The sequence below is a fragment of the Ascidiella aspersa genome, chromosome 5 (assembly GCF_963924565.1).
Source record: "Ascidiella aspersa chromosome 5, kaAscAspe10.2, whole genome shotgun sequence".
Classification (NCBI taxonomy): domain Eukaryota; kingdom Metazoa; phylum Chordata; class Ascidiacea; order Phlebobranchia; family Ascidiidae; genus Ascidiella; species Ascidiella aspersa.
This window is the reverse complement of record NC_139451.1, coordinates 16,694,481-16,721,767: the sequence shown is the minus strand read 5'-3', so window position 1 is coordinate 16,721,767 and position 27,287 is coordinate 16,694,481. Positions and strand designations below refer to the sequence as shown.

Here is a 27,287-nt window from a genome sequence, read left to right as displayed (position 1 = left end):
CGGTCAACCTTTTCTGAGACGTTGTCGATCTCAGTTTATTTTTGGTGCTTTTGAGCCTTGACAAAAATCTCTCTCCTGAGCAGTTAGTGACCATTAATCTCAGAAACAGTCCTAATATTGCTTCCACATTAGAAAAGGCAGTGTTTATTTTTTTCCTTGTCTCCATGAGACAAAGAAATAGATTGCTCTTCTGTACCGGTAAGCCCTTAGTTTTGTGTTTGTCTCACGTACAAATGAAATTGTAGAAGCTCGTCGGTAAGTTTCGGGTCAACATCTTACGGATACGCTTCCTTTAAAAGTTCCACGCCTCGTACAATTTCTACCTTAGTTGCTTTCAGATTAACAAGAAAGAGAAACATTTGTGCAATGTCACTGTACACATTAGCTCTTCTTTTTAAATTGGGTTCGTATAGTTAACATTTAGCTAACATCACGTCGCACTTGGCAGCCTTCCACGGCGCACAGCGCTGATCTAGTTGAAAACGCAGCATCAAACTAAATAAAGCGGACGTAGAATGAACTTTCGCGCAAAGCGGAAAAAATTTTTGCAATTAAGTAGTACAATAGTCAAACAGTATGTGAAATGGACTCATAGTTTGTCAAAGAGGGATGAAAATGGACTTGTAGTTCATAACAACGTGACATAAGTAAAACTTTGTGGATGAAGATTGTTTTGTAATAGACGCTTCCCTAGTTCAACTGTATTAGTGTAGCGGTGTAGCCTATGGGTTACATGACATCGCACTTTAAACAGCATAACTGATAGAGCAAAAAGTCCCAACATGGTACACACTCATAGCCTTTTTTAGGGAAAAAAAGGGCAGCACAAACAATAAAAAAGTTAAAATTTACTCATTGTTATTACTTTGATAAAATACTTGTGTGTGTTAATTACAGCTAAATTCCTATATATTTGAAATGTATTCAGTTCATGTTGGCCTTCTGTTGGCATGTTTTCTTGCTTTTTACACCTTGGAATGTGGATCTTCCACATTATGTGAGTATAAACGTTTAAATATTAGTTCTATAACATATTAAAACTAACCAATTTATAGTCGCTCTACATTTTATTGAATATAATTTTATTGATGAATTATTTTAGCAAATTGCTTTTAATTTATTCGTACACTTCCACAGTGTATAATGCAGTGATTCTCAACCTATGTGCCGCGAAACTATTTGTAATTTTATAAATAACCTATTCGTATTACAAATCGACAAAAGTATACACCAATTTATTTAAATGCCCGTCATGGAACAATAATTCCAACCATATTTAGGTTCCTTATCTAATTTAGTAAGTCATGCATCAATTTATAGTTTAAGAATGTGCTTTGAATACTTTAAATTTATTGTACTGCCTTTATGTCCAGTCTCTTTATTATAGCATTGGTCATCATCAAATATTTAGCAAAAAGTCTTGTAATCTAAGTCTCCACCCAAAAAGGAAATTTAGGATTGCTTAATTAACTTAGGGTTGCCATACGTCAGAATTTTCTTTGACATGTCAGGGTATCTAGTGTTAAATTCTGCGTCCGAGAAAAATGACAAAATGTGCTTATATGTCCGGGATTTAACCATACAGTATAAAAAAATATCGCCAATACGAAATCGAAAACATTATTTTTTAATACCGAAATTTGTTTACACTTTTATACTGTTTAATAAATAGCTCAAATATTCACAGAGAGTAACTCGCGAGTGCAAATACTGTTCATTGTTTACAAATAATGTTAATTGTAACGTCACACACTTCCAAGTTTATGGCTCTTAATTCATTTTGTTTTTGCTTTTTTGTCTCTCCAGAAATACCGAAATGTTATCAATCATTTTCAGGAAAGGACAAATGTAAAAAAATCTTCGTTAAATAGCATCACTCTACTGTGTAAATCAGGGCTGCCCAATCTCTGGGCCGTGCAAAATTGTTTTAGGGGTGACAAATAGATTTTCAACCAATGCGTAAAGAAAAACAGACAACTAAAAGCATTTTGTTTATCACTGTAAAACGTAAGGGGTGGCGATCCTTTAAGGGAAATTAAAAGCTCGCAGACTGAAAGTTCTGAATTTAACATCCTGATTAAAGCATGCTGAGAGCTTCCTGTTGAACTGCTATCCCATAAAAAACGCTGCAGCGCTTGTTAACAATTTAGGTTCTTAATAATGGTGGGAATCCGAATTTGGAAATCTTCAAAAACCTTGAATTAATTACTAACCCAGACGCATCAGCAGCAAAGTTTCGCATAAAACTAGGATATAATTAAATAAATGACCCACTTGTGCATTTTGTAAGGATTAAATAAGGTTCGCCATCCCTGCTATATAGCCTACAAAGGCATTCACGCAGCACGCCATTGTTTGCAATTTTCTAATATAAAAATATGTGACGTTTTGACATAACTTTTTTGTCGTCATTTCTGAGTTTTTTTAAGTCCCTGGTCTGGAGTTCCAATGCAACCGCGTTAAATTTGTTAGGTATTTCGCATTTCAAAATATGGCAACCCTAAATTGAGAAATTTATAAACTGTTGGTCTCGGGAGATGCTCAAAATTTTCTCGGATTCTTAAGTTATAGTTGTTCGTAAAAAGAACAAAAAAAACTGGGAAGGGTGTCGCGACAACAAATGGGTTGGGAACCAATTTTGGGCTTGTGAGCAGTCTTTAGTTCGCACGTCACTCGGATAATACTAATTTGGCACTTTTTGGTCTGTACGTAGCTTAGATAAAACTAATTTGAGAAATTTGTTGTTCGCACGTAGCTCAGATAATATAAATTTGGGCGCTTTTGTGCAGGCACATAGCTCAAATAGAACTATTACTTTCTTTCTGCCTGCGCACTACCGTTAAAAAAGTGGGCAATTACTTAAAACTTGGCACAAATGCGCAAAAAATGTGCTTTGTAAAAACACTGGCTCACGAATCGTATTTGCAGTATTAATATCGCGTTATTGTGATTTGGCGGTCATAACCTTTGCTTTTGTTTCCTACTTAATTTATCGAATTGTTGTAAATTGCTAAATTAGTAACTGATGTTTAGATATCGACGAAATCAAGCAAAGAGGTCTGAAAAAAAACGACATTATTGAATGGAGCGGAACAGCCAACAGAATCAAACTCAAAGCTTATTTAATCATAAGGGCAGACAAGCTACTTCCAAATGGCAAGAGAAATGTATATTCTTTGCTGAGGTTGGAAGTCAAACCCTTCTACCACATGGTAAGGTTACTTGTATAACACTGTTAAACTTGAGTTTAGGTTGTTTACCCAAACGCTATATTTACCCATTAAGATACTTTACAATTTTAAGACAATCTATAGGACCGTGGATTTTACCCCTTAAAAAGTAAATTCTCTTTAAAAAAGAGCACCTGTAAAGATGACAATAAGATTAGAGAATTAACCAATAAACAAATTCAAGTATTTAGACGTTAAATGAGTAACAACGTTATTTTCAACTATAAATTAAAAAGCTTTGTTGAACGATAACAAAACGTAAATGTCTGTCGTATAAAGGAACTCAAGCCATAAGACCGAAATAAAAATGACATCAACGTGAAATATAACCCAGTTCGGAATAACTCAAAAACAGGACTAATATCTAATAGTCGTAATAACGAACATCGCTAAAACGGCCGATGTCAGACCGACGGCCCCCGATCGTTTCACACTCGCTACCTACACAGTTGTAGGCGTTATCTTGGCCATTTAGGCCTTAGTACGATAAATTTGGGACGTATTTTCTTATGTCGTGGATATTACTGTGTATTAGGCTTTATTATATGTTGTTGGTCTTAATACTATGATATTATATACGTGGTCGTATAGAGCAGGGTTTCCCAAACTGTGGTCCGCGACGACTGCACAGGTGGTCCGTGGCGATACGACAATAAATTAAAAAGTTACGCATATACGTTGTACAGCAGGGGTCGACAACCTACGGCCCGCGGGCCGGATCCCGCCTATGTAATTTATCCGACCCGCAGCCTCCTCTTTGACGAACAGACACGAGTCCATTTCTCATACTTTTTAACTATTTTAACTATGTAAGTGCGAAAAATTTTCACGCTTTGCGTTAATCATCTTTATACATCAGGTTTGTTTACGTTATGATGCTGTCAGTTGAACTAGATTAGCGTTTCTTGCGCTGTGGAAGACTGACTGCCAAGTGCGAAAGTGCGTCGCGTACAAACGGAAAACGTATTAAAAAATATTGGGCATACACTTAATTTTTATTTTTGAAATGTAAAAAAAACTTGCAAGAAATTTGAAAGAAATGACGATATAAGGATAGTCGTCATACTTACGCTTAATATTTGGGTCGCCGTGAAAAAGGTTGAGAAGCACTGCATTATGGTTATCGCAAAATGGTTTTATTACACTTTTCAACGTCACTTCTGTTTGCAGTTTAATTTGAGTTAAGGTAATATTGGCGATGCCTTTGTTGGAGAAATATATACTGTATATATCTTTTACGATTTCCTAAATGTGTTTGACCTGAATTGCTAGCTTTGCTAGAGTATTCTTCTTACAACACAAATTTCCAGCAAAAATTAAACAAACTGCAGTCCACAATTTTCCCCAACTTAAGACGACTTTGCAATGTTTACATTTTAGCAAACATTAATTTGAGAAAACCAGCAAAATCAGTAACCATATAGCAAATTCGCATACGAGAGACGATATTAACCTCTCTTTAAAGCTACCTTACGATACATACATTTCAAAGCAAAAATTGTAAAGATCGCGAAATGAAAACAAAAAACGAGAAACATCGAATGCGCATGTACAGTCATTTTAACTTTACACAACTCTGGTCATCGCCATGACCCATTTTAACGCGCGCCGCTCACTTTTGTCTCTGTCCGGTGAGGGCCGCACATATTGCGCAACCGGTGACATGTCAAACATTCTGTTGAGGTTGTTCGACGTAATGACCTTGCTTTCAACTTCAACCACCTTCGAAAGCGCCCGTAGACCATCCGCAATGCACAATACCTCCAGCTCCACGTCATCCTCAGAGTAAGAGGCGCGAAGCGTGGCCACGTTTCCTGCTTTTCGAACACCATCTGCTTCTACGCACTCCAATATCTTCGAATTGTCGGCCGCTTCCAATGATTTGAGGCTCGACGGAACGTCTTCAACCCACCGTTCGCTTGTCGCTTCCAAAGCCTCGCTGTACAACTGGGCGTCATCACAACGCCTTTCGTTTTCCGCTTCTGAAGCCTCGCTGTACAACTGCGTGCCTTCAGAACACTTTTCGTTTGACGTTTCCAAAGCATCGTCGCACAACTGACCTTCCTCAGTAGAACTCTTCCCGGTCACTTTCTCGTCAACCAAGCTTCCCAAACTGCCCTTGCCAGGCGCGGCAATTTCTTTGCTGTTCATCACATTTTTGGCGACAAGCGACGGATGCAAACCGCCTGTGTATTTCACCTTTCTGACAAATATTCCTGTGGTAGGCACCTCTTCAAACGCTTCTGCTTGCCTGTCCACTTTGACTTGTCGATCTCGCCACTTTTGTTTCGTAGTCTTCTCTTGACTATCATCGGAAGTATCCGGCCTATTTTCTTTTTTCTTGAATTAGACCAGCTTTAATAGGACTGGGCTCCGATGCTCAAGTTGAGCTATTTCAACTTCCAACCGATTCATCTCTAATCGAAACTCGTTTTCTCTTCGAGCTTCTCTGGCCCGCCATTCTTCGGCGGCTGCCTCTTCTCTGGCCCGCCTTTCTTCGGCTCGCCTTTCTTCGGCCGCTGCTTCGCGATCCAAGCGACGTTCTTCGCGTTCTGCGGCCTGCTGCACGAACTTCACCAGGTCATTACCTGTGAGTCCCATGCTCTTTCCTGCCTCGATTATCTGGTCCATTTCTACCACGTCTTGAAGAGGTCTCTAAGTCAAACCTTGTTTAATTCCCGGACGAGCCCCCAATTGTCGCAGACTAGAGCGGGACACAATCCCCAAAGTAGCTGCTAAGGATAGGAATGAATTTACTTTCTCGAGCAAGACGTTTATTGGACAGGACGACAATCAGTATACGGCAAATAACCATGTACACCAAGTGCTCGCATAAGGCTACAGCGTGTCTCTAACCAACGAGATTGCAAACTGTGCTCAAAATGCGTCCGATTCTCTCGGTATCCACCCGACGAATAACACCAAAACCACACCACGCAATAGCGAACGAAATCGACACAAAGATGTCACGCAGCGCTGAGAAAACCGAGGCTGCGAAATTCACACAATATCCTATTCCTAAGGGGAAACCGTGGCGACATGGAGCCGACCCGGACGGCAGTTCGCGCGGCCGAACGCATTAGGTCTGCACAAAGGCGCTACAATAATTAAATTTGTGACACCCCCAGAGCCTGCTTTTTCCTAATTACAGACATTTTTCGCACAAATCTTTTATGTGTATTTAAATGTTTACACGAATTGAGAAAAGTATTGCAAAAGTCTCAAGACGCTGCCTGTGCGTACCGTGTAATTCTATAATAATTTGCATTAGGTTCCATTCGTTTAGCAAATTTTTTACCGAGAACAGCAATTGCTCAATAATACTTGTTTTATAGCCTCACGTTATGACTACGGCGATTATTTTTGTTTGACTAAAAAAATACGAAATTTTGACCTTAAAAATTGAAATTTTGCCAAATTTGGACCAAAAAATAATTTATTTTGGCAAAATGTTGACCTGTTGGAAATACATTGATTAAAACAACATATTGTTGTTTGAATTAGTGCATTAGTGTCTTCGCGTCGTCAGCCACACGTTTTTGATGTATACAAAGTCGAACACAATAATTAGTTTTTTTCGGGTTAATGCAAAACACATAAAAATACTTAGTTAAATTTTTGTCATTTTAAAACGACAAACAACTATAAAAATGCCAAATTAGAAAAATGTGGTGTAAACGTTTGAAAAGCAACGTAAAAATAGTTGCAGAAAATTAACAAAGGCCAGGTTATCGAAATGGGAAAGGCGATAATTGTAAATCACAAGCCTCGGTGGTTAATTCTGCTCGCGTATACCGTATATTGCTCTAACGAAGATATAAAACAGTTAAAATGTCGTTCAATGTAACTCAAAACTATTTTGTTTGATAAAATTGATCGACACTTGAAAAAAAATGAACGACAATTTAAAAAAGTTGCCTATTTATTTATTTTTTAATTTCGAAACGATTTGTGTGCATTTTTATTCGATTCTGACTTGAAATAATTTTGAAAATTTTTTACCTAACGTATAAATTTTGACAAAATTGTGACTTTATTTGACAATTCAAAAAATAATCGCACTAGTTATGACGTATATTTGTGACGTCATCTCGTTAATTTTTTTTAAACCTTTATGCATTTTTATTTGTAAAGTATACAAAGTTATTAATAAGTATATAGGCAAAGCATTTAATTGTTAGAGTAAAAATAAGAACGGTACAAATTCAACTTTCAGATGATTCAGACACTAACAAAATCGAATTTTAGACGATAAGCGCATCCAAATAAAATGTTGGTGTTTTAATGCTTATGATTTGATGCATTGGGCATTTATATTTTTATAATAAATTTGAAGTGAAACAAGTGTTTCGTTAGTTTGTATTATATGTTATTATTCAAAAACATGTGAAAACTTGCATGTGGTTTGTTATTTACGAATATTAGAATAATTTAATGATTAAAAAATAAAGTCGCATATTGTGATATATTTAAAAGTTAAGTCATATTTCTCAATTTTTTAGGTCGTAAAATACTCTCCGTACTTATAACTGTCAAAAATATTATAGTGGATCCATTTAATTTCTTAAATGTTTGCCACTGGCTTAGTTTTGTGTTGTTATAATTTTTAATATATAGGTTCATAATAGCTCAATTTTATGAAATTTTGGTTTGTCAAGATTGTAACTATCAACGGAGTATTTACGAAAGAACCGAGACGTCGTAGAAATATTTGTAAATTGCCACCTGAAGTTCTCTCCCAAGGAAGAAGATTGAGAATCCTCATTCGCGTTCAACCGCGTCTCTTTATGATATACGTCAACAACGCGCTCAAGTTTATTCTTCCGTAGGTTTTGCGAACAGTGTCGCAATTGTTTAATTTAAAATAATTATAAATTTTTATTATAAATGTTACGAATATTTAAAGATATTTGTACTCACAATGACCCAAGAAGCAAATTTATTTGTATATTTAGCAATTTATAAGGTTTACTTTTTATAATTAAATAAAAAAAAAACATATTTCGACTTTCTTGTTATTAAATTTGTCATGTATGTTGATATTAAAGCCAAACAAAAGAGAATTATATGGTTTTCAACAATTAAAGTTAAATTTAATCAACATTTTATTTTTTTCATGCAGTGTTTTGTCGGGTGAATGTTTGTTATGACTTTACTGTACAAAAATACATGGCGAAAGATTGTGATATTGTACATTACGCTTAACAAAATGACCTGCTAAAAAGAGCTGCCAAATTAACACAGACATTTCGAAGTAGGACTATTTCACATTTTTTGCCCAAAAATCAACTGCATTTTACAATTTATAGGATAAAAAACCACCTTCCCCCGAGTTCGGAAGCAAATTTTATCGCAGTGTACCATTCACTCGAAATGAGAACTCTTCGATTACTCAAAGATCGGGACTTAGGTATTTTAATCTAGAAGCTCAAAACTTTTATCAGTGAGTTATTTAACTGAATGACTTTGCATAAAATAAACATATTTAACTAGTGTTTTGTTTCTATGTGTCTTTTTGATGAAGATGCTGAAATGTTTATTTGTTTTACCTTATCACAATAATATCTTCATAACGCCAATGTTTGCTAGAGTTTTAAAGCATTTTATTTTGTTATTTGTTATAACATAACGACCCTTCATATTTTGCAGTTTTCATTTTTTTAGCTTAAGTTCTAGTATAACTACAGCTTTTGTAAATTTGTATATCGCTGTTTGGCAAAAAAAGATGCACGCCTCCTTGACGAACTTGCGTAAAGTTTTATTCTTTTCAAGTGGAGAAAATGCAGGATCGCAACTGCGGGAGACCACAGCTCAACATTTCTGTCCCTCAAGAGTGCAACGCTCAAAAAACGAACCGCCATCAACGAATAGTTGGTGGGATAGCTGCGCAACCTGGCGCACATCCTTGGCAGGTAGATATAAGCAATAAATGTTGTCTGTATAATTATTTGTAGACTAACATATTTTTTACATTGTTGGTAACTATTTGTTAATAGCATACGGTTTTTAACTAAGACATGTTGCGTTTGTAACACCTTACTTTGAATCAATAAAAGAAACATTATTATAGGTGGCCATTCTCCGTCAAAACAACCAAGGCATCAGCGTGCACACATGCGGCGCGACATTAATAAGCAATTGCTGGGTTGTTTCTGCAGCCCACTGCGTAGGATCTTCTCTACGGTCGTAAGAACTTTTGCAATATTATTATTTACACAAAGAAAACAAATCAGTATTTTTCGCATGGTTTGAACACCATCGCTTTGCTGTAACTTCGATGATTGGAGTAATGTTAAAGATTTTTTTAAAACGGAAATCTTCTTATTTAGACAGTCGTACCTTAAATAAATCTTTGGCATAGGCCAATAATGTCTATTTTCGTCGTATAAACATCTTTTAGTGTTTTTATTTAGTTGTGTTTTTTTTTAATTAAAATAAAACTATAATGTTTAAACCGGGACATTATATTTAGCGTAAAAATTGCAGCAACTACGTTCGGGGACGTCTAATGCAACTTAACTATTTTCCAAAAACCACGGCCCGCGCATCAGACGCGCTAATGAAATGTATCCGTCCCGAGTCCATTCCTAATATACTTTAGCTATAATAAGAACAAATATAATTTCGGGATTTGCGCGACCTCTTCTGGCCTTCTGGTATGTTTCCGTTTTCAGTCTAAAAAAGGGATCGTGATACCATTCAACTATTTGCGACGATATACTTCGTCTTTTTATATGATATAACATCAAATGTATGTCGGTCCTATTTAAGTTACACCAAAAACTCGATAACCAAATTATATAATGTCGTTCATGTAGGTATTCTTTTATATAATTTTTCGAATATGGATCCCGAAGACTGCATTTTTCTTAACTATAACAAGGTTTACTATCCGTTAAGACCAAAAATATTACCACTGCAGTAAATCAGCGCATATTCTGCACAAAATGTGCGTACATTCTAAAAGAGTATACCCTCAATTTTAAGTGCATTTTTAAATGTGCACACATTCCCACGTTTTTGTCCACAGTGTCCAATAAAGTTTGCATACCGATCACAAGGAATCACAAGGTGGCTGCTACCTCTACATGATCATAATAATAGATTGTATAATCTCGACATGGAGCCTGCCAGGGCGCAAACGCTTACGCAGAGATTTCCTGCTTCGAATGAGCATAAAATTGGATTTCTTATTCAGTCACTTAGATCTTAGATTGATCCCTTGGTGACGTTAGTGAACAACAGGGAACGAATGTTTAAGATATTTTCGCATAGTTAGATTGTGTTTTTATTATATCTCAGCCCATTTTGATGAAATCGCTTCACCTCAAAGATGCCGTGCATCTTATTGCACTCTCTAAAATGAACGTTTTGGCAAATATAACCAGGTTGTATATAAATGCGTTTCTACGATTTTGCGTAAATTCATAAAATTTCGCAATGCGACTTTTGTATTTAAGTAACACCCCTCTTTTTTAACGTTACGATTTGACGTAACTTTCTATCGTAACGTTTTGTCGTAGCTTTCTGACGTCATCTCTCTAAAAAATTATGTCCCCTTAGAAAAACTGTGTTTAACCAACGTTATTAAACCGCCCCTGGGCACATGCTATGATTAAAATACCGCGCTGGTATTTAATGTTACCATGCATTATCCAAGTACTGTAGGTTTATTTTTTTCGAAACCAATATAGCGCCATTTTTAATTTAGAAAGGCCTGTTCAACTGGCTGCACAATTGTTTTGTCGTGACTGAGTTTGAGCGTGAAATATTGGTAAATCTTTGGTTGATGGTTTAAGGACATTGGATGATCTGACGGTGCGAATCGGTAACTACAACAATAACGAGATGGGCCGTGGCTGGGACAGATGGTTCGAGAACTCTCAGGATTTCGAAGTTGAGGACGCCTTTATTCATGAACAATATGCATCCGATATTACGCCGATCAACGACATCGTTCTGATCAAATTGCGAAGTTGTGTATCGTACGGGTGAGTTTTCCAGCAGTTGCTTTTATTTAGGCAAGTGCATTTTCTCTAGCTACCACGTAAAGCACTTAAACTCAGCAGCAATTACTTACATGCTAAATGTGCTCACCTCGTTAGCCTCTCATTTTTCCGCTATTTTCGCCAACAAATATTTGTTTAGAAGATATACGCAAGTATTCTATTTTTGGTTCAGAAGTTTGACTGTCTGTTAAAAGAGTTCACAATATTCTTGGTTTCGATTTTTCGTTGAAAGCTCAGATGTATTTTAAGTTGATTTATTAGTAAACTACACAATAAATAGTTTTTTTTACCCACCAAATCTCTGGTTGTGGTTTATTATTATGTTCGTGAGAGCTTGGCATTATGCGGTATAGAGCTTCCACTAAGGATCCGCGAGGAGTTGGTTACCGGTCAGTAGCAGGGTTGCCAGATTAAAATTTTGTTTAAACACAAACTGTACGTAAAAACCTTGTAAAAACTCAAAAATAATTAAATCTATTTTTATACTTAAAACACATTTACCTTCGTTGTAGCACGTTCACAACACCCATGTTTATGAACTATGTCCTATAATGTAATAATTTATTATTTTGATATTTAGGCTTTAGGAAGGGTTTTAAAAAAACGTATGTATATTAATTAGTTTTAGCCTCTATAGCAGTGATTCCAAACTGTGTGCCGCGGCACACCACTGTGCCTCGAGAAAATGTCAAGTGCGGCGCGAAACTTTTTGTAATTTCGAAAAATAGAGTATTTGTTTTACAAATATAGGCATACGGCTTGAATACGCACTAGCCACTATACCCATTACAAAAAATTCAAATTGAGACATTTACACATAGTTTTTCAGGGCGATTGTGAAAGGACTATATTGTTGTTCTGTTAAAAGTGTGTCGCGAAATATTTAAGATATTTTTAGTGTGCCGCGAGCGAAAATAGTTTGGCAACCACTGCTCTATAGTTTTAGACTATAAAAATGACCAAACAAATTAGGCCAAAAAGCCTTATGATTTTTCTGGCATCAACCACGTTAGAAAAAAGATTTTTGTTGTCAAAAAAGCCATTCTGGCAAGCCTTGTACGTATGTCTATCCTGTACTTTTCAGGTGTCGGTCTGTGGTTCGTATACTTTTTTATATTGCCATTATTTTTTTTCCGTTTTTTGTGTCGTGTACTAGGGCCTGGTCAAAAATGGAATCATACATTATTATATGTTATACGAAAGTGTGACTTCTTTTGAAAGAATGCTTTAAATATCATCCTTATTTTGACAAGCTGGTAAGAATATGGAAATGGGTAATAATGGTATACAAGTGTAATTTAAGAAAAAACAAGGCCTAAAAGTTTTATTTGAAAGAGCCGCTGGTTGGGCTAAATTAAATTGTTTGCCTATGCCGCCCGCGGTTTGTAATAAATTTACTTTCCTGAGCATTTGTTGTTTTTTAAGGCCGGTCCGCGACAAAATTTTAGTTTTAAACCGGTCCGCAGTGCAAAAAAGGTTGCCGAACCTTGAACTAAACGACCACGTTTTTCAACTTTGAAATCCGCTCTTAAATAACATAAATCGAACAGGTGGCGGTGTTTAAAATTTCGTTAGCATACACGAAACCTCAATTAGCTAGGAAATTGGGCCTAAAACTTTTTACAGTTTGACCGCGGTTTTACCCAAACAAAATTTCTCCCAAACGCTACAATTTGTCCCCCCTCCTTGTCTCTAAAAATTGGTTCTGTAAATTCCATCTTCGTCCTCGTCCGTCTGGTCTTGTAACATTGTCAAGTAGACGTTATTTTCCCTTTTGTTGATGGACGACATCCGATATGCCGTGAGCACATAGTGAAGAGCGATAGCCCTATAAAAAGATAAGCTTTGAGTAAGCCGACGAAAGGTAGCAAGCCTTGCACGTGCAGCTTGGTTGAATATAGAGATACGGGAATAAGTCGTGTTTTGCTACAACTACTGAAGTCCTTAACGCACGTGGTCCTGTACGTTATACGTTTTTCGTTGTTGCTGATCGATCTGTGCTAAAATGGTTACACAGGCGATTAACAATTTGCCAATACCAAGTCCTACAATGCAGAAGTAGGTCCGTAAGATAGGCAGTTTTATGGCAGAAAGGCGAAGCTTTTGTCATATGCTTAGAATTTAACGTTCTAGTTTACCAAGATCAGGGTGCAAATCTCTGAAACTCGAAATCAAGTAGCAATGCCGTGTCCATATTCAACGTGTCACCTAAATCGGAGACATTTTGCACAACAGACTAACGCTACAATGTTACACTATATACGTAAGCTTGTAATTCCGTAAAGATATGTGACGTTATCTCAGCCGTCTTGGAAGAAAAGGGGCATCATAAATTGGCCTTCATAAAATTACCGGAATTGTTGTTCGGGATACAAACGAACGGTCCGGTTACTGTTCGGTGTGATATCTTTGATTGAATCACCATAACTCATAAGACGGAAGGATAGCTAAGCCGCGAAAGGCGTGTGTATATTTTAACAGGTGAAGACATGACCACCGTGCTATCTGACTCCACTAAATCGAAACTAAACAAACTGTCATAGCATTTCAAAGTGCATACTGTCAGGTCGCTTATAGATTTATTGTACATTCACATAATTTAGCATATTTCGCTTTCAATAAAAGAACTTATAGCGCAGTAAAAACACGTGTTGCCAGTAAGGAGCGCATCGTTGACTGAAGTGTTTTATCCAGCAGTAGCGTGACACTATATAGCACAAGAGCGACTGCGATGGTGATTAATTAAGTCGAAATGCCGGCTGGATTTGCCAGAACGGCCACGAAAGGAAATGAGTATCGAGGTGAAATATTTAACACTTTACCAGGCGAACACGTTATAATTACAAGCACAAACAGACATGCGTCGTTCCTCTACACGTGGAACTGCAGAAGATAACTTCTTTAAGTAAGGCAGATAAAAGTTTGGCTAAGAAATACGTTCTTACGCTAAATGAGCAGTCTCTTAAGTGAGTGGTTCTTAAACTTTTTCCTCGGGGAACCCTTGTAAAATTTGGTTGATCTTGCGACGTACCGAGCGATAGTAATTAAAAAAAAATATTTTGTTTATTTGTGTATAAAACACGCACAAAGTGTAACTCCAAGTGGTCGGTCAAACTTGTTACATTGACTTTGCTAGTTAGGACAGCGGTAAATGATATCTTGCTGTACGTTTCTCTGACTTTTGCCTTGTAAAAAAGGTGATAGAACAACAGATGCTTAAACGATCTTAATGCTTGGTTTTATTTTTTTCTGAACCGCTGTTAACAATATAACAATATATTTAAAATATTTTGCCTTAATTTATCATCTCGCAAAGTAACTATTTTATCAGTTCGGTTCTATTTTTGCCTTTAAGTATTGCATGTAAGGTTCAATATAAAGCTGAAAGGGCATACTTAGCTTCATAAAAAGCTTTATGTTCAACAAGGGTTGCAAGAGTAGCAACAGGGGACGTGGCGTAATTTTGCACAATGTGTGCAAACATGTGCACACCAAAAGTTCGAGTTCGAGTTCGAGTTTGAAACTCTAACTCTAACCCTAACTAACTATAACTCTAACCTAAAAATGTGCGCACATTTTTAAGGCATTTTAAAATGTGCGAACATTGTTAAAAAAGTGCGCACATTTTTGAAGCCTTTTTAAAATATGCGCAAATTTTTTGCACATGTTCGTATTCCCTTCTCAGGAGTAGGTTATATTATTGAACGTTGCTATGTATTGCCAACCAACGTATGGCGAAAAAACTGTAAACCTGCACAGAAATCTTTTCTTGTTTGAAGAAAACAGATATTTTTATTTTCAAGTCTTTTAATTAAAAAAAAACCTTGTTTACATTTTATTTATTCACTTTTGGCGAACGCACCTAGAACAAATATACTGTAGCGGCAAGCTTGCATTCCGTCAGCGTGTTCTGATAATAATGACACAGTCATTGCCACGTGCGCGACACGCAAACACAAAAGCACAACGAAAAAGGCAATTGCTTCTTCTTCTTTCGTGTGTCAAACACGGAGCTGTTGACGAGAGCCATTCCAGAGTGTCATTATCGAGGTCTCTGAGGCCTCGTTCCCTATGGGGTGGACGGTAGGTGGTACATTCCTCCACGATGTGGTCCGCAGTTTGGTGGTGGGCGCCACATATGCAAGTCGGATTGTGGGTAAGGCGCCACTTCAGCATCGACGATCCAAAACAGCCGACTCTAGTGCGGAGGCGGTTAAGATTAAACCACTGTCGCCGTGGAAGGTCGAGGCCTTTTACTTCATATTATGTAGCGATGTAGTCTTGTTCGTGGTGCTGCTGACCACTCTTCCGTCCACCGGTTTTCTACCCTGGTGTCCTTAGACATGCCATTTCTGACGACCGGTAACATCGTCTTTGCCTGGGTCGCGAAGGAGTGCCTCGATTTTAGGCGCTGATGGAGGGTCTTCTTTGTGACAACTTTGTGCAGTAGGTGTTGTTCATTGCAGAGCGCTTTTCTACAGAGGGCTAGGGTCGCTGCCTCTCGGCGAATGTCAGGCGGTGCTATGCCGGCCAGCACGGGCAGCTGCTCGGTTGGCGTGGCACGTAGGCAGCCAGATATGACTCGCAACGCACTATTATGGGTAATCTTTGTATATGGCCGTATTTGTCTAATTCTTAATAGAGGAATCAGGTGGCACTGTATAAAGACAAATTGTATTGTATTCTCGACAAGCTTTCGCACATCCGTGCTTCATCAGGTCAAGGTATAAATGAAAAGAATTAAAATGCACGTTAAAGCACAAGCGCAAGTAAAAGGCGATAAGAATAGTGACGTCTAAGATGTCCACAGGCACTTGCTCGCAAAAGCGTGTTGCTGACGCAAAAACAATTATACCACGAGGCCTGCGCTGTAAGGTACGCTGGAGGTAGTAAAGCGTGCTATGAGGTATAGTGTGACATAAACGATTGAGCCCGACATTGATGGCATCGAACTTTTTAATTATGTTTTGTTCGACTGTGAGCCTCGCTTGGGTGCCGTTACTTACTTTTTTGATCACCGAAACTCTAAGGTCTTTTATACTGTGATCCTTGGTTGAAATGTTCGCCAACAGGTTTCTCCATATGTCCATGCCTTATGTCACTTTTATGTCCATTCATGCGCTTTCTGATAGTTTGTCCAGTTTCTCCAATGTAGATGGTTCCTGGACATTTTACGCATGTGATTGCGTAAACTGCATTGGTGGTGTCGCAAGTATAATTGCCGCCGACTTGGGTAGTGTCCACCTTCTTGGCGTGGCTACTTCGGCACCACACAGGGGCACAGTACTCAGCGGCGGATAGAACCAAAGCCTGAACAGATATACGCAGCACCTTAGTTGAAGCTCCCCATGTAGTACCGGCTAGGCTGCGTATGAGCGCGATGCGAGCGGTCCAAGGTATGTGGGAGTAGCATTATGCTGCAACAACGTGTTGTTGACTCGGATGTTTGTAGTACGCTTGGCTTCCCTGTTATTTAGATGGAACAGGGTAAAAAAATCGGTCGCTCTATGGTGATTCAATCCTGCGCAAACGAACTTTTTTATTTCATTTTTCTTATATTTTCAATTTAATCATAACTGAATTATGGCATGATAAGATTTTCACGTGGCTTCAAATCTGTAACCTGGATTATTGCATCATAAGTGGTTTTGTGAACGTTTTGATGGCAGCCAGCTACAGATAATTACAGTAGCGCTAAGACTGGTGTAAGCTTTTAGTCACCAAACAAACCACACTGATATTATAAAAGAAAAAATTCAGTTTCACCAATCACACTAAAATAAATCAATCATTTGTTTGTAATCAATTATTGTTTTACAGAACTGTGTACTACATGGTTGTCTGTGTCTTTTTCTATTTCATGCATATCAGAAAAAGTAGGCCTACATTTTTTGATGTTTGAGGCTTGGGTCGTGAGATGTTCATAAAACTCAGATTTGGGTCGCGCACAAAAAAGTTTGAGAACCACTGCTTTAGGTGAAGACCACGTAACCAAACGGTGTCATACGCAGCCGTGAGGTCGATGAACACGGCTCCGACTTTTTCACCAGCCTCAAACCCATTCTCTATATCTTGGCACAGTAGGGTAACCTGGTCTGTGGTAGATCTGCCACTGCGGAAACCCGCTTGCTCCTTGGGCAATTGTGTATCGATAATAGGATTTAGGCGCGTGTGGACAAGTCGCTCTAACATCTTGTAAGACACACACAGTAGCGATATAGGGCGATATCTCTTCGTGTCGCCTTTTGGTTTGTTTGGCTTCGGTCTTAGCATTGATGCTTCTGCTAAGGTCCTGTCTACATTAGGGCAACGATTGTTGCTGAGAAGTTGGGCGGCAATCGCATTGGCCGTGATGGGGCATTTACTTGGTTTTGCCGACATTCCAGTTAGACTGTTGACTGTTTGCCAAGCCCTACGACTAGAATGAGTAAAGTCCACTTAAGTGCACCAGAAGCGAGCACACACACTCAGTGACACACAAACCTCCTCGTTTTATTGTAAATTTAATAACATAAGACGTGATGTATACAGTAAAATAAATAACTTCATATTAAACGATTTTTCCGATGATGTTTATTGTATTGAGAAGATCAAGTAATGCATGTTATGTTTCGTGCAATTCTTTTTATTATTATATATTTTTTTAATTGAGTCCCAATTCTATAGATTACCGATTATATGGGGTAAATTTACTAAAAAAATAAGTTCATAACTGGAGGTAACTAAACCTGCAAATTTAGCCTTAAAACCTGTAAAAGTATTTTTAAACGTTCGTAATTTTTATCTACTCTGCTTATGTGGTCATGGTTATGACGTCATTAGGTACCGGATTGTGATACTTTTTGTCCACGATATTGGTTATCGAAATAAAATGTCAAGTTTTGGGCACCCCTACCCAATTGCATGTTGATAGTACCTTTCAAACGTAAGGCAACACTTCTTATTTAAATATCTATGTTTGACCATTTTTAATTTTGTTAACTTGGAAAAAAAATTTGTTAGAATCAGTTGAACATTGAATAGCGATACGTCAGCTTAGATTGTTTGTTTTTTAAATAATGACTCCTAAAAATAACTTTCGCAATCAGTGGCTCGATCGACCTCTCTGATTCACTGTATTGAAAGCGCAACCTAAACTGCAGCAGCAATATTTGCGAAATACTGTAAGCAAGATTATTAGCGAAATACTATCGATAGATAGCAATATTAAAATGCGACAGAAAAAATTAAATATAACATCAAAAGACAAAGGAAAATTGAATTATAGTAAAAATAAATTAAAAATGAACAAAAAATGAAAGGCTATCGAAATAAAAAAATTAAAAATCAATTACACTAAAGGGAAATTGAAGACGAACGTAGAAAAATGCTACAGAAACATAAAAAATATATAATGTTAGATTACAGAGAAAAAAATAATTACTGAGAATAAAAAGTAAAGGCATACAATACATTTATGCAACATCCAAAAAGTTAAAGAATCAAACAAAACTGGACAACGTTCCCAGCTTTCGTTTGCAAATTTTTCTACATTAATTTATTGCAAATTGGAAACCCTGCACCTGAATGTATTTATTTTCCTTTTCGCCAAAGACTTCGAGCAATTAATGCTTGTTTAACAGCCCTGCAAGTGACATTATCTGACGTACATGCCATAGCATTGTGATTTTACATTGAAATATTGCCTTTCGTGTTTGTAAATATACATTGCAGAATTTCTCATTGACTTTTAATTAACAAAAAATCTGGCGAGAACTGCGCGGTCCTTCTCCACGGAGACCGTTTTTCTTTTATCTGTAACCTTCTGGTAAGAATTAAGTACAAATCCTACATCTGCATGTCTGTCTGTTTTTAGGTTCGATAATAATCGGCTACCGGACAAATACCGCCTTACCATCACAAGCGGTGGAAAATGTGATCACGGAAAACATAGTGTACACCTTTTTAGCCACTCATGCGCGCACATGCACATTAAGAGCACATCAAATTCACGTGAGGTGCACATTAGATGCACATTTAGTGCACATTTGGTATTAGATGCAGATTTTGTGCACATTTTGGTATCGCAAGTGCACATTGTGCGCACAATGTGCACCTTCGAATAGGGTGTAAAACCATCGCTTGTAGTCAATATTAATCGAGCTAGGTTTTATTATTTGATCTAAAAACCATAACCTTTAAAATAAGCAAGGTTTACTTGCCACGCATAAGGAAAATAAGCAACTGTCGAACAAAAAAAATTAAACTGCATCCTTAAAATGATCGACATAACGATGGGCCTAAAAAAGCAAGTAAATTAACAATTTTTTTGTGAATTTAAGCCTAAAAGTTTCCAAACAGCATAATTATCATATTTACTTTGGGATCTATTGTCCTAGATTGTTTGGAATCGGGCCTAAATGGCCAAAATAACACATGAAACTGTAGAAAGAGGTTATCGGACGATCGGGAGCCATGGGTCTGGTATCGAACGTTTTGGTGTCTAATTTTGGGCGCCCTAGTTTGAAGGGCGCCGTTATGGTGCCGCTGTTTTGGCCTCTGATTTTCTGGCCCTGTTTGGGGTTTATTGGTGGGTAATAGGTGGGGTTAGAAAGTGGGTTAGGGTTTCAATTATTGGGGGAGTTAATGATGTACTTAGGTGTTGGGTTTGGGGTTAGGCAAAATGTTTTATAGGCCTGATTCCGGTCATTTAGGACTTATTCCGACCGGTTTATGCCTTATTCCGATTTTGACGGTATTACAGCTTTTAGGTTCTAGTCCTATGTTGGTCTTATTTCGACATTGATGTTGTTCTTATTTCGATCTTATATCTTATTTCGAGGCCACATTATCATGTAATACCGGAAACTGTCTGCGGGCCGCTCAAAACCCCATGCGGGCCGTATGTTGCCCGCCCCTGCTCAACAACAACAAAATGAAATTTATTCCAAATTATCCAGTTCATGAAATGTTCTATAACAGTGGTTCTCAACCGCCGGTCCGCGGTCCGCCAAATATATTACAATTTTAAATCTCAACTGCAAAATGCAAGATGTTGAAGGCTTGTCCTTAAATTTAGAACTCCGTAATTTGCAACATTGTGACGTAACATAGAGTTAATGGTCTACTTTGGACTTTATCGTACGTCCAAAGCTGCAAGTGTTTGTTTCAAAGTAGGCTACAACTCGTTTAAGTCTTAAATTTTAGGACCAGTTGTATGTGAAAAACTTTAATAAACCGTATAACACGTATGATATCAAAAAGACAGCAGCAAATTTCTCGTTGAATAGAAGTTTCCATTCTTTGCTTTTAAGTTGCATACTTTTGTCGTATTTGCATTTTGGGTTGATTTTGATTTGATAATTTGTTTCCAAATTTTACCGGTCCGTAAGCTTAAAAGGTTGAGAACCACTGTTCTATAAAGCAGTATGGCCAATATTGTATCGTGAGTAACATTTATCCAACTTTCAAACACGATTAGCATGCTTTGCGCTGCCTGCAAATTTTACGTGATTACGGTTTTAGTTGTAAAGATAATATAGTGCTAATCTTTTTATGCGTCAAGTATATTTCTAAGCTAACGTTTTTGCGTTCTCAACTATATTTTGCCAAACGAAAAAGAGACATTTTTTCGGTAGTTGCATAATACCTGCCATTGGTTTGAGAACAGCACCAGTGATGTCATTTGTAAGTTTTGTTTTCCCCGTCCCTGATCTAAAATCTGGATCCGCCCTGCACCATTGGCCCGTTTTATGAAACGAATTGCTTCTGGCCCGCGCTGGTGTAGATAAAGAGTCTATTAGCTTAATGATAGAGAATTGCGAATTAGTTACCTTAGTGCTTTATAAAATATTACCCACCCTAACGCTACTTAGCGTGGCAGCTATAGACGAGTTGTGGTTTCGTTTTGCAAGCTTTAAATTTGCTGGAAACCTTTAAAAACAAATTTGGTAAACTTATCCTTCACCATAATAATTTTCAACAAAACTCTTGACAAATAACACTTAAATACAAGTGCAAAAGCGTAGCTTAAAAAACAGGTTTAATTGAAATATTAAAGTTTTGTATAAATTATTTAGGAATTTTTGAATGTCAGATGGTTTAATCAGGTCAGGGTCATCAGCTGTTTAGTTTCCACTACGAGACAGGTGTTTATAAAAATAAATAGTTAATAGCATTACACGTTACTTTACAATTTTAAGATTTCGACTCGGAAACGAACGCAACTTCAAACGGAGTTAAATTGAACTCTTATATAAAACATATCCAACAGATGGCGGTGTTAAAAATGTTGTTAGCATACGCAAAAGTCGTCCAGAGGATTAAAGCTCTTTAGACTGAAAACACAAAATAACTCTTTCTGACCCCCTGGCAAGACCTTTATAGTTTTACAAGCCTCCATCTCTTCTACAAGATAGGTCGAAAACCCGTGGTTGAATTCAGGCGGTTCGCACCGGTTCTATAGAACCGTCTCTCAGAATTTGACGAGATCAGCGAACCGGTTAGCATAACTGGTTACTGTCATTTTTATTTTGGCATCTTATCTGATACACCTATTTTTGAGATCCAATCGTAGCTCATGTTTTTTTTTTAAATGTTCACACGTCATAATTATACTTTGTGTTAATTATTATGATTGTAGTAATTTTCCTTTTGTGATTGTTTGTCTGAAAATTTAATTGTTGCTTCATAAGTACAAGTCATGAGACGACTGCTACTTTTTAGTGTGTCTGTTCATACATAGCAGTGTTGGGATTCAGCCGGTTCGCATTTTGCAACATTTGCGGGAACCTGGTGTTGTATACTGTTCTTCCAACTACTTTAATTATTTTTTGGAAAATATTACTTTTTGTAAAATAATCTGCTGAAATATAGGGCTTCTGTGATAGAACCGGCTGACAAAAAATTTGAATCCCACCATTGGCTGAAACCCGTTTTATTCTGCCCTTCTAAATCTAAAGCAAGGGCCATGACCTTTGAGACTTTTCCTCCCCTTGTTCTTAAAGCACATTGAATTTTATTTGTAGACGATTCGTGCAGCCGGCATGCCTTCCAATTGGAATAAACCAGTTTTCTTCAAAAACAGAGTGTGGTGTTTCTGGATGGGGAGCAGAATACGATAATCAGCGTAATATTATATTTTGCTTGATATAGTTTATTTTTTATTTTAGTGATATAATGGTGTTCCGCGACTTCCCACACAACAAATCAACCTACATATTTAGTCATAAATGAAGATGTATGCAGAACAAATCACCGTTTTGAAGTTTTCCCGTGGTTTTAACCTTAAAAGTAGGTCAAATAATATTTAGCATGAACCTAGTGTGAGACTAAAGGTAATCAATGGAGGTAACTTTTCATGGTGAAGAGCCAAAATTCCTTACAAATTTACAAAACGGATAGTCGTTAACAGCAGTGCAAATAATAAAGCTGTCTGTAAATTATATTTCTCTTTGCCAAAACGGCAAGACCAAAATTTTATTACCGGTATTCTGTGGATGTATGATACCGCCAGGGACGCCGGAGAGGGTGGGCGCGGGGGGCAGGCGCTCCTCCTGCCCGTTGCTAAGAGGGGCAAGGGGGGGGGGGGGGGGGGGAGGGGCAAAAGTGTGTCGCATGTAATGTTTACTTAAAACATTTTATAAAAGCCTAAATAATTCTTTACCAGAATTTTATTAACTTATCCGTTAACATTGACCTTGACCTACTTCAATCACCATTAAGAAACTGATGAGGCCCGACTGTCTGCAACAATTAGTCCTAATGATCGAGAGGTCATGAAAATGTATAAAGATTGGTGGCGGTCATTTAATGTTTTTCTCGAGCCATGGAGAAATCTCGAAGTGTAGGACCAGCCAAGAACAAAATGATGTTATTAGCCTCTTATCACAACAAAAATAGACGGTTTTCTTAAACGGCGTGTCTCATCGCCAACAGCTTTCTCTGATGTAGAATTCTGCAAATCTGCAAATCTGCAAAAAAGAATATTAACGCAGTTTTTCTAAAAGAACCTAAAGCATTATCTAACCGATTTCATCTTTTTCCTGCATGAGCTATTTAAATCTATAGATTTTTACTATGTTGATACAAATACTTACCGCCGAGAAAAGGTTAGCGACTTTTTTGTTAGTGGCATTGCAACCTCTTACATCCGATAAAGGCTTATTAAGAAGAATGGGGTTAAGCCTTTAATCAAACTTTGGTGCTGGAACGAGCAATAAATGAGGTTGTAACCTCCATTAAGGAAACTGCAAATGTGACCATTGTAGCTTCAGAGAGTCCTGAGTACACTGCTCTTGGAATAGCAATATATATTGACAATTGACATATTTACCCAGGTTTTTGCAAGGTTCACCCAATTTTGCGGTTCTTCATTGCTATGGTACGCTAACTAATACAAAACTGGGGCTCATGTTATAGAGATAGCTTAAGGTTCACATTATTATTCTAGAGAAACTGTACCTGTTTCAAAGTTCAAACTAATGCTTTATTTGACTGCTGGCGAAATGGCGATTGATCGATAAAACCAAAGCTTTGGCATTTAGACACCAAAGCCTTTAACAACTGGGAACGTGGTTCTAACCAACTGTTGGAAGAGTTTATAACCAAAAAGATCATTCACATTGCATGTCGTCATCATATGCACTTTAGTGATAGAATCAGTATGAAAGCAGTTTTGTAGCAAATAAACACCTGACAAAGAAAACTGTTTGTTTAATGCTGTTTAAAGGGCCGAAAACATAAGGAAAAATACCCTTATGAAATGTTTGTTTACCAGGCTTGTGTGGCTTTGTAACAGGGTGGTGCGGTTAGTACCACACCTCGTCTTCATTGTGTTACTTTTCAGGAATCGCCTCGGCATAGCCTTTAGCTATGTAGCCTTTAACGGTATCGGTGTAAGCGCGGCGCACCGCGTCATCACGAACAAAGCGGCGCCCATGATCTCAAACGATTAAGAGCCATTACACGGTTGTTACGCAACGGCTGTTCGTTTAGGCGCCACGGCAACGGCAGCACGTAATGTCCTCCTTGTTTGAACTTTACTTCTCTCTTCATTTGGTTCAAAAAATAACAATCCTCCCATGACATCGGCATCTCGGTGCAGTTGGTGTTATGAAAGTCGGTCTTTCAGAGTCGGTCCAGCTTCTCCTGTAGCTAGTCATCAGCCACACGAGTGAAGTTAACAGATTCACCATAGATCATTATTCCGATAGGTCCTATCAATGCCCAGCCCAGTGGAACTTTAAACGCAATGGGTTACCTCGGTTTGCCCTTCCTTACGTCTTCTACGATAAAGGCTTGTGGAACATCCATTCCAATAAGCAGTAGAGCTTCACTGCAGTCAATACGTGGGAATGACAGATCCTTGATGTGTGGTAGTCTGTCCAACTCTGCTCTTCTTGGAAATCTGTTAGCCGTGATTGGCAGACAGTTTACACCAAACACTTCGGAAAGTTCCACAGTCGCAGCAGTCAAGCGAGACTACGGACAAGCTCACCATTTCACTATCTCTCCGACGACTGTCTCCATTTACCGCCTTAATCGTCATATCGCTAGGCTCTCCCTGTAATCCAAGCTTATCCGTCAGCTTCTTGTCACACAAAGTGACGCCAGAGCCAGTATCCAAAAGGGCATATGTGTTCACAGCTTTGCCATTGACCTACTGACCCGCACCGCAACCATCATCAAATTTACGACTTGGCGACTAGACGAAGCATGTGACAATCTTCTTCTCTCGCCAACACGACCGAGCATATTGTCCGTTTGGGCGCTGAACCGTTAGAAATGAGGAGGCTGTCTTCTCTCTTTTCTGGTTGGTGCAGCAAATTGTGATGAGCCGTTACAGTCTTTCACGGAACAAGCCTTTTGGTTATAACACTTAACAGCGAAATGTCCGTATCGAAAGCAGTTGTTGCACAACCTGCTGCATCGGACAACGCGCACGCGGTTACTTTACGACCGGGTTTTGAATTCTTTGCACTCTATGAGTCCATGATGCACAGCAGAGTGGCCTCATGCAAGTTATAAAAGAACATCGGCGATTGGTCCAAGACTTGAAAAAATCAACCCTTTTAAAAGTTTTTTGCTCATTTAAATTGCTCTTTTGTTTTGTAAATTGGTTGAGTTTCCACGAAGTCAACGAGATGCTGGAACAGAGGTTCACGACCAGTTTGCTTGACAAACATGTCAACCCGACGCTTCCAAGCTTCCTGCACCGTGAACGGAAGGCTGCTTGCAAAAGCAATCACCGTAGGATAGTTGTTTATTTCAGAGCGCTCAATGTCTGAAAAGGTGAGTAAACAGTCGCGCAGCGATTGCGCTAATTCGCTTAATCCAGCGACATCAATCGGACGTAAGCTGCGTTTGGATATATCGCGACGGGGGTTCAGATGAAGTTACACAGTCAACCACATACCGTTGATCCGAGGGGCTTCCCTGGACATGACAGGACGTGAAAATTACGCGATGCGGCTCCTCGACTAGCTGTTCTTGTAATGACGCAGGCGTTTTTTCAGAACCTTCCTTTACCGTCATGCACTCTGTGTTTTCTGACACCTCGTCCCAGGCTTTATTCTCCATCTTAGCTGCCTGTAGTTCATGTTGAAGTTCTAACATCTCCGCCGCGTTCTTTTGACGCTTTTGTTGGCGTTCGGCTTCTTCAGCCCCATTTCGCTCGTCCTCCACGCGACGCTTTTCGTCTTCAGCGCGGCGCCTTTCTTCTTCCGTATGCTGCTGCTCCAGCTTCTTGTCGTTGGACAGTTTGTTAAATCGCAAGACGCGCAAGTGGTATTGTCGCTTTAACCAAGACTCTACTGGTAATAGTAGAACTAGAGCGCACACTACGACCATGCGACTAGCTGGAGTGCGTGCTACGACCGCAATATAATTTGTTGTCCTTTGGACCCCCACTCGGTTTCCATCGGGGGCTTCAGGACTGGCTGTGTGCTAAGGTAAAACAACATTTGGCTGCAAGCTAATGTGACGAACCCAGGTAGAAACTCGGTCGTCGAACTCATTTTTTCTTATGCTTGCTAAATCACTAGAAAGGTTAGGATAGGGTTTGTACGCTTCTATCGTGTCTGCAAAGATCGGCTCCAGAGTAACTAACGCAACCTCAAGAGCTTCCTTGATGCGGCCATCCTTCATAAACACTCTGTGACGAGATATTGACTACTTAGTCGTTGTTGGCAGTCGGCGACCACATCAGGAATTGTCAGTCTGGACAGTTTTAAATTATCCATAGTAAGGTGTTGTACTTCTTTCAACCAGAAATGGTTATTGAGATTTAGCCAGAGCTAAACCTTCACACACAGTTTGAATTTGAAGCTTTTTGCTGAAATCAAAAAAATAAAAGATGTTGGTATAGTACACGAAGGAGGCGATTTATACACAAAAGGCAATGTATCAAATGTGATTAACTCGTCGTCAAATATTAAGCTTATCCTAGGCTTGCCATTTTTTAGAAACGTAAATCCGGGACGCATATTGAAAACTGCAAACAAATTTAATGTAGACCTAATACAAAAGAATTTAATGCAACTAATTACCTTAACGGGGTTGCAGTCGTTTTATATTTTGAAATTACTAACAAAAGAATTACTAACAAACGTTCAACTTTAGGTTGTAACAGCAATTGTTTAGACTTGCGTAATATTCAAGTAAATACCGTAATACCGACCCAAAATGAGTCATACGTTAAAAAAAATCCTTGAAAATATAAATTGCTTAACGGTGACTGGTTTGCGACGGCGCTCGCTTACCTTCCTTAAAAAGATATCTCCCAGCACTCGCCGGATAATATCCATTTAATATTTTTTACTCAACACACACAAAAAAGAGACTAGACCCAGCAAATTCACCCCAGAAAAATATTTCTTAACAACCGCTGGAAAAATAATTAATTTATGTTAAAAAACTTTGCTTGACAGCCTTAACAATCAAAAATGAAAAGTAAAAAGTATTACTTAGTTTTGAGAAAGAATTGCTAAAATGGCTAACTCAAGAGTTTTTACATTTTTTAGTCTAATTTTTTTTTGTAAATCTCAAATTGAAAAATCTGGGACAAATT

At 38.2% G+C, this 27,287-nt stretch overlaps 1 protein-coding gene and 1 pseudogene across 1 annotated transcript in view; one reads left to right on the top strand and one right to left on the bottom strand.

Moving 5' to 3' along the window:
* Positions 1-901: 901 nt before the first annotated feature.
* Positions 902-27,287, top strand: part of LOC146145126 (urokinase-type plasminogen activator-like) — a 29,800-nt gene continuing 3,414 nt past the window's right edge. The window contains exons 1-8 of the mRNA XM_083390035.1: positions 902-997; positions 3,034-3,212; positions 7,889-8,055; positions 8,540-8,640; positions 9,003-9,142; positions 9,301-9,416; positions 11,030-11,221; positions 22,246-22,346. Coding sequence (XP_083246161.1) covers positions 919-997; positions 3,034-3,212; positions 7,889-8,055; positions 8,540-8,640; positions 9,003-9,142; positions 9,301-9,416; positions 11,030-11,221; positions 22,246-22,346 — 1,075 coding nt within the window. The 5' untranslated portion in view covers positions 902-918. The remainder of the gene's footprint in view (positions 998-3,033; positions 3,213-7,888; positions 8,056-8,539; positions 8,641-9,002; positions 9,143-9,300; positions 9,417-11,029; positions 11,222-22,245; positions 22,347-27,287) is intronic.
* Positions 23,094-26,460, bottom strand: LOC146145127 (uncharacterized; annotated as a pseudogene).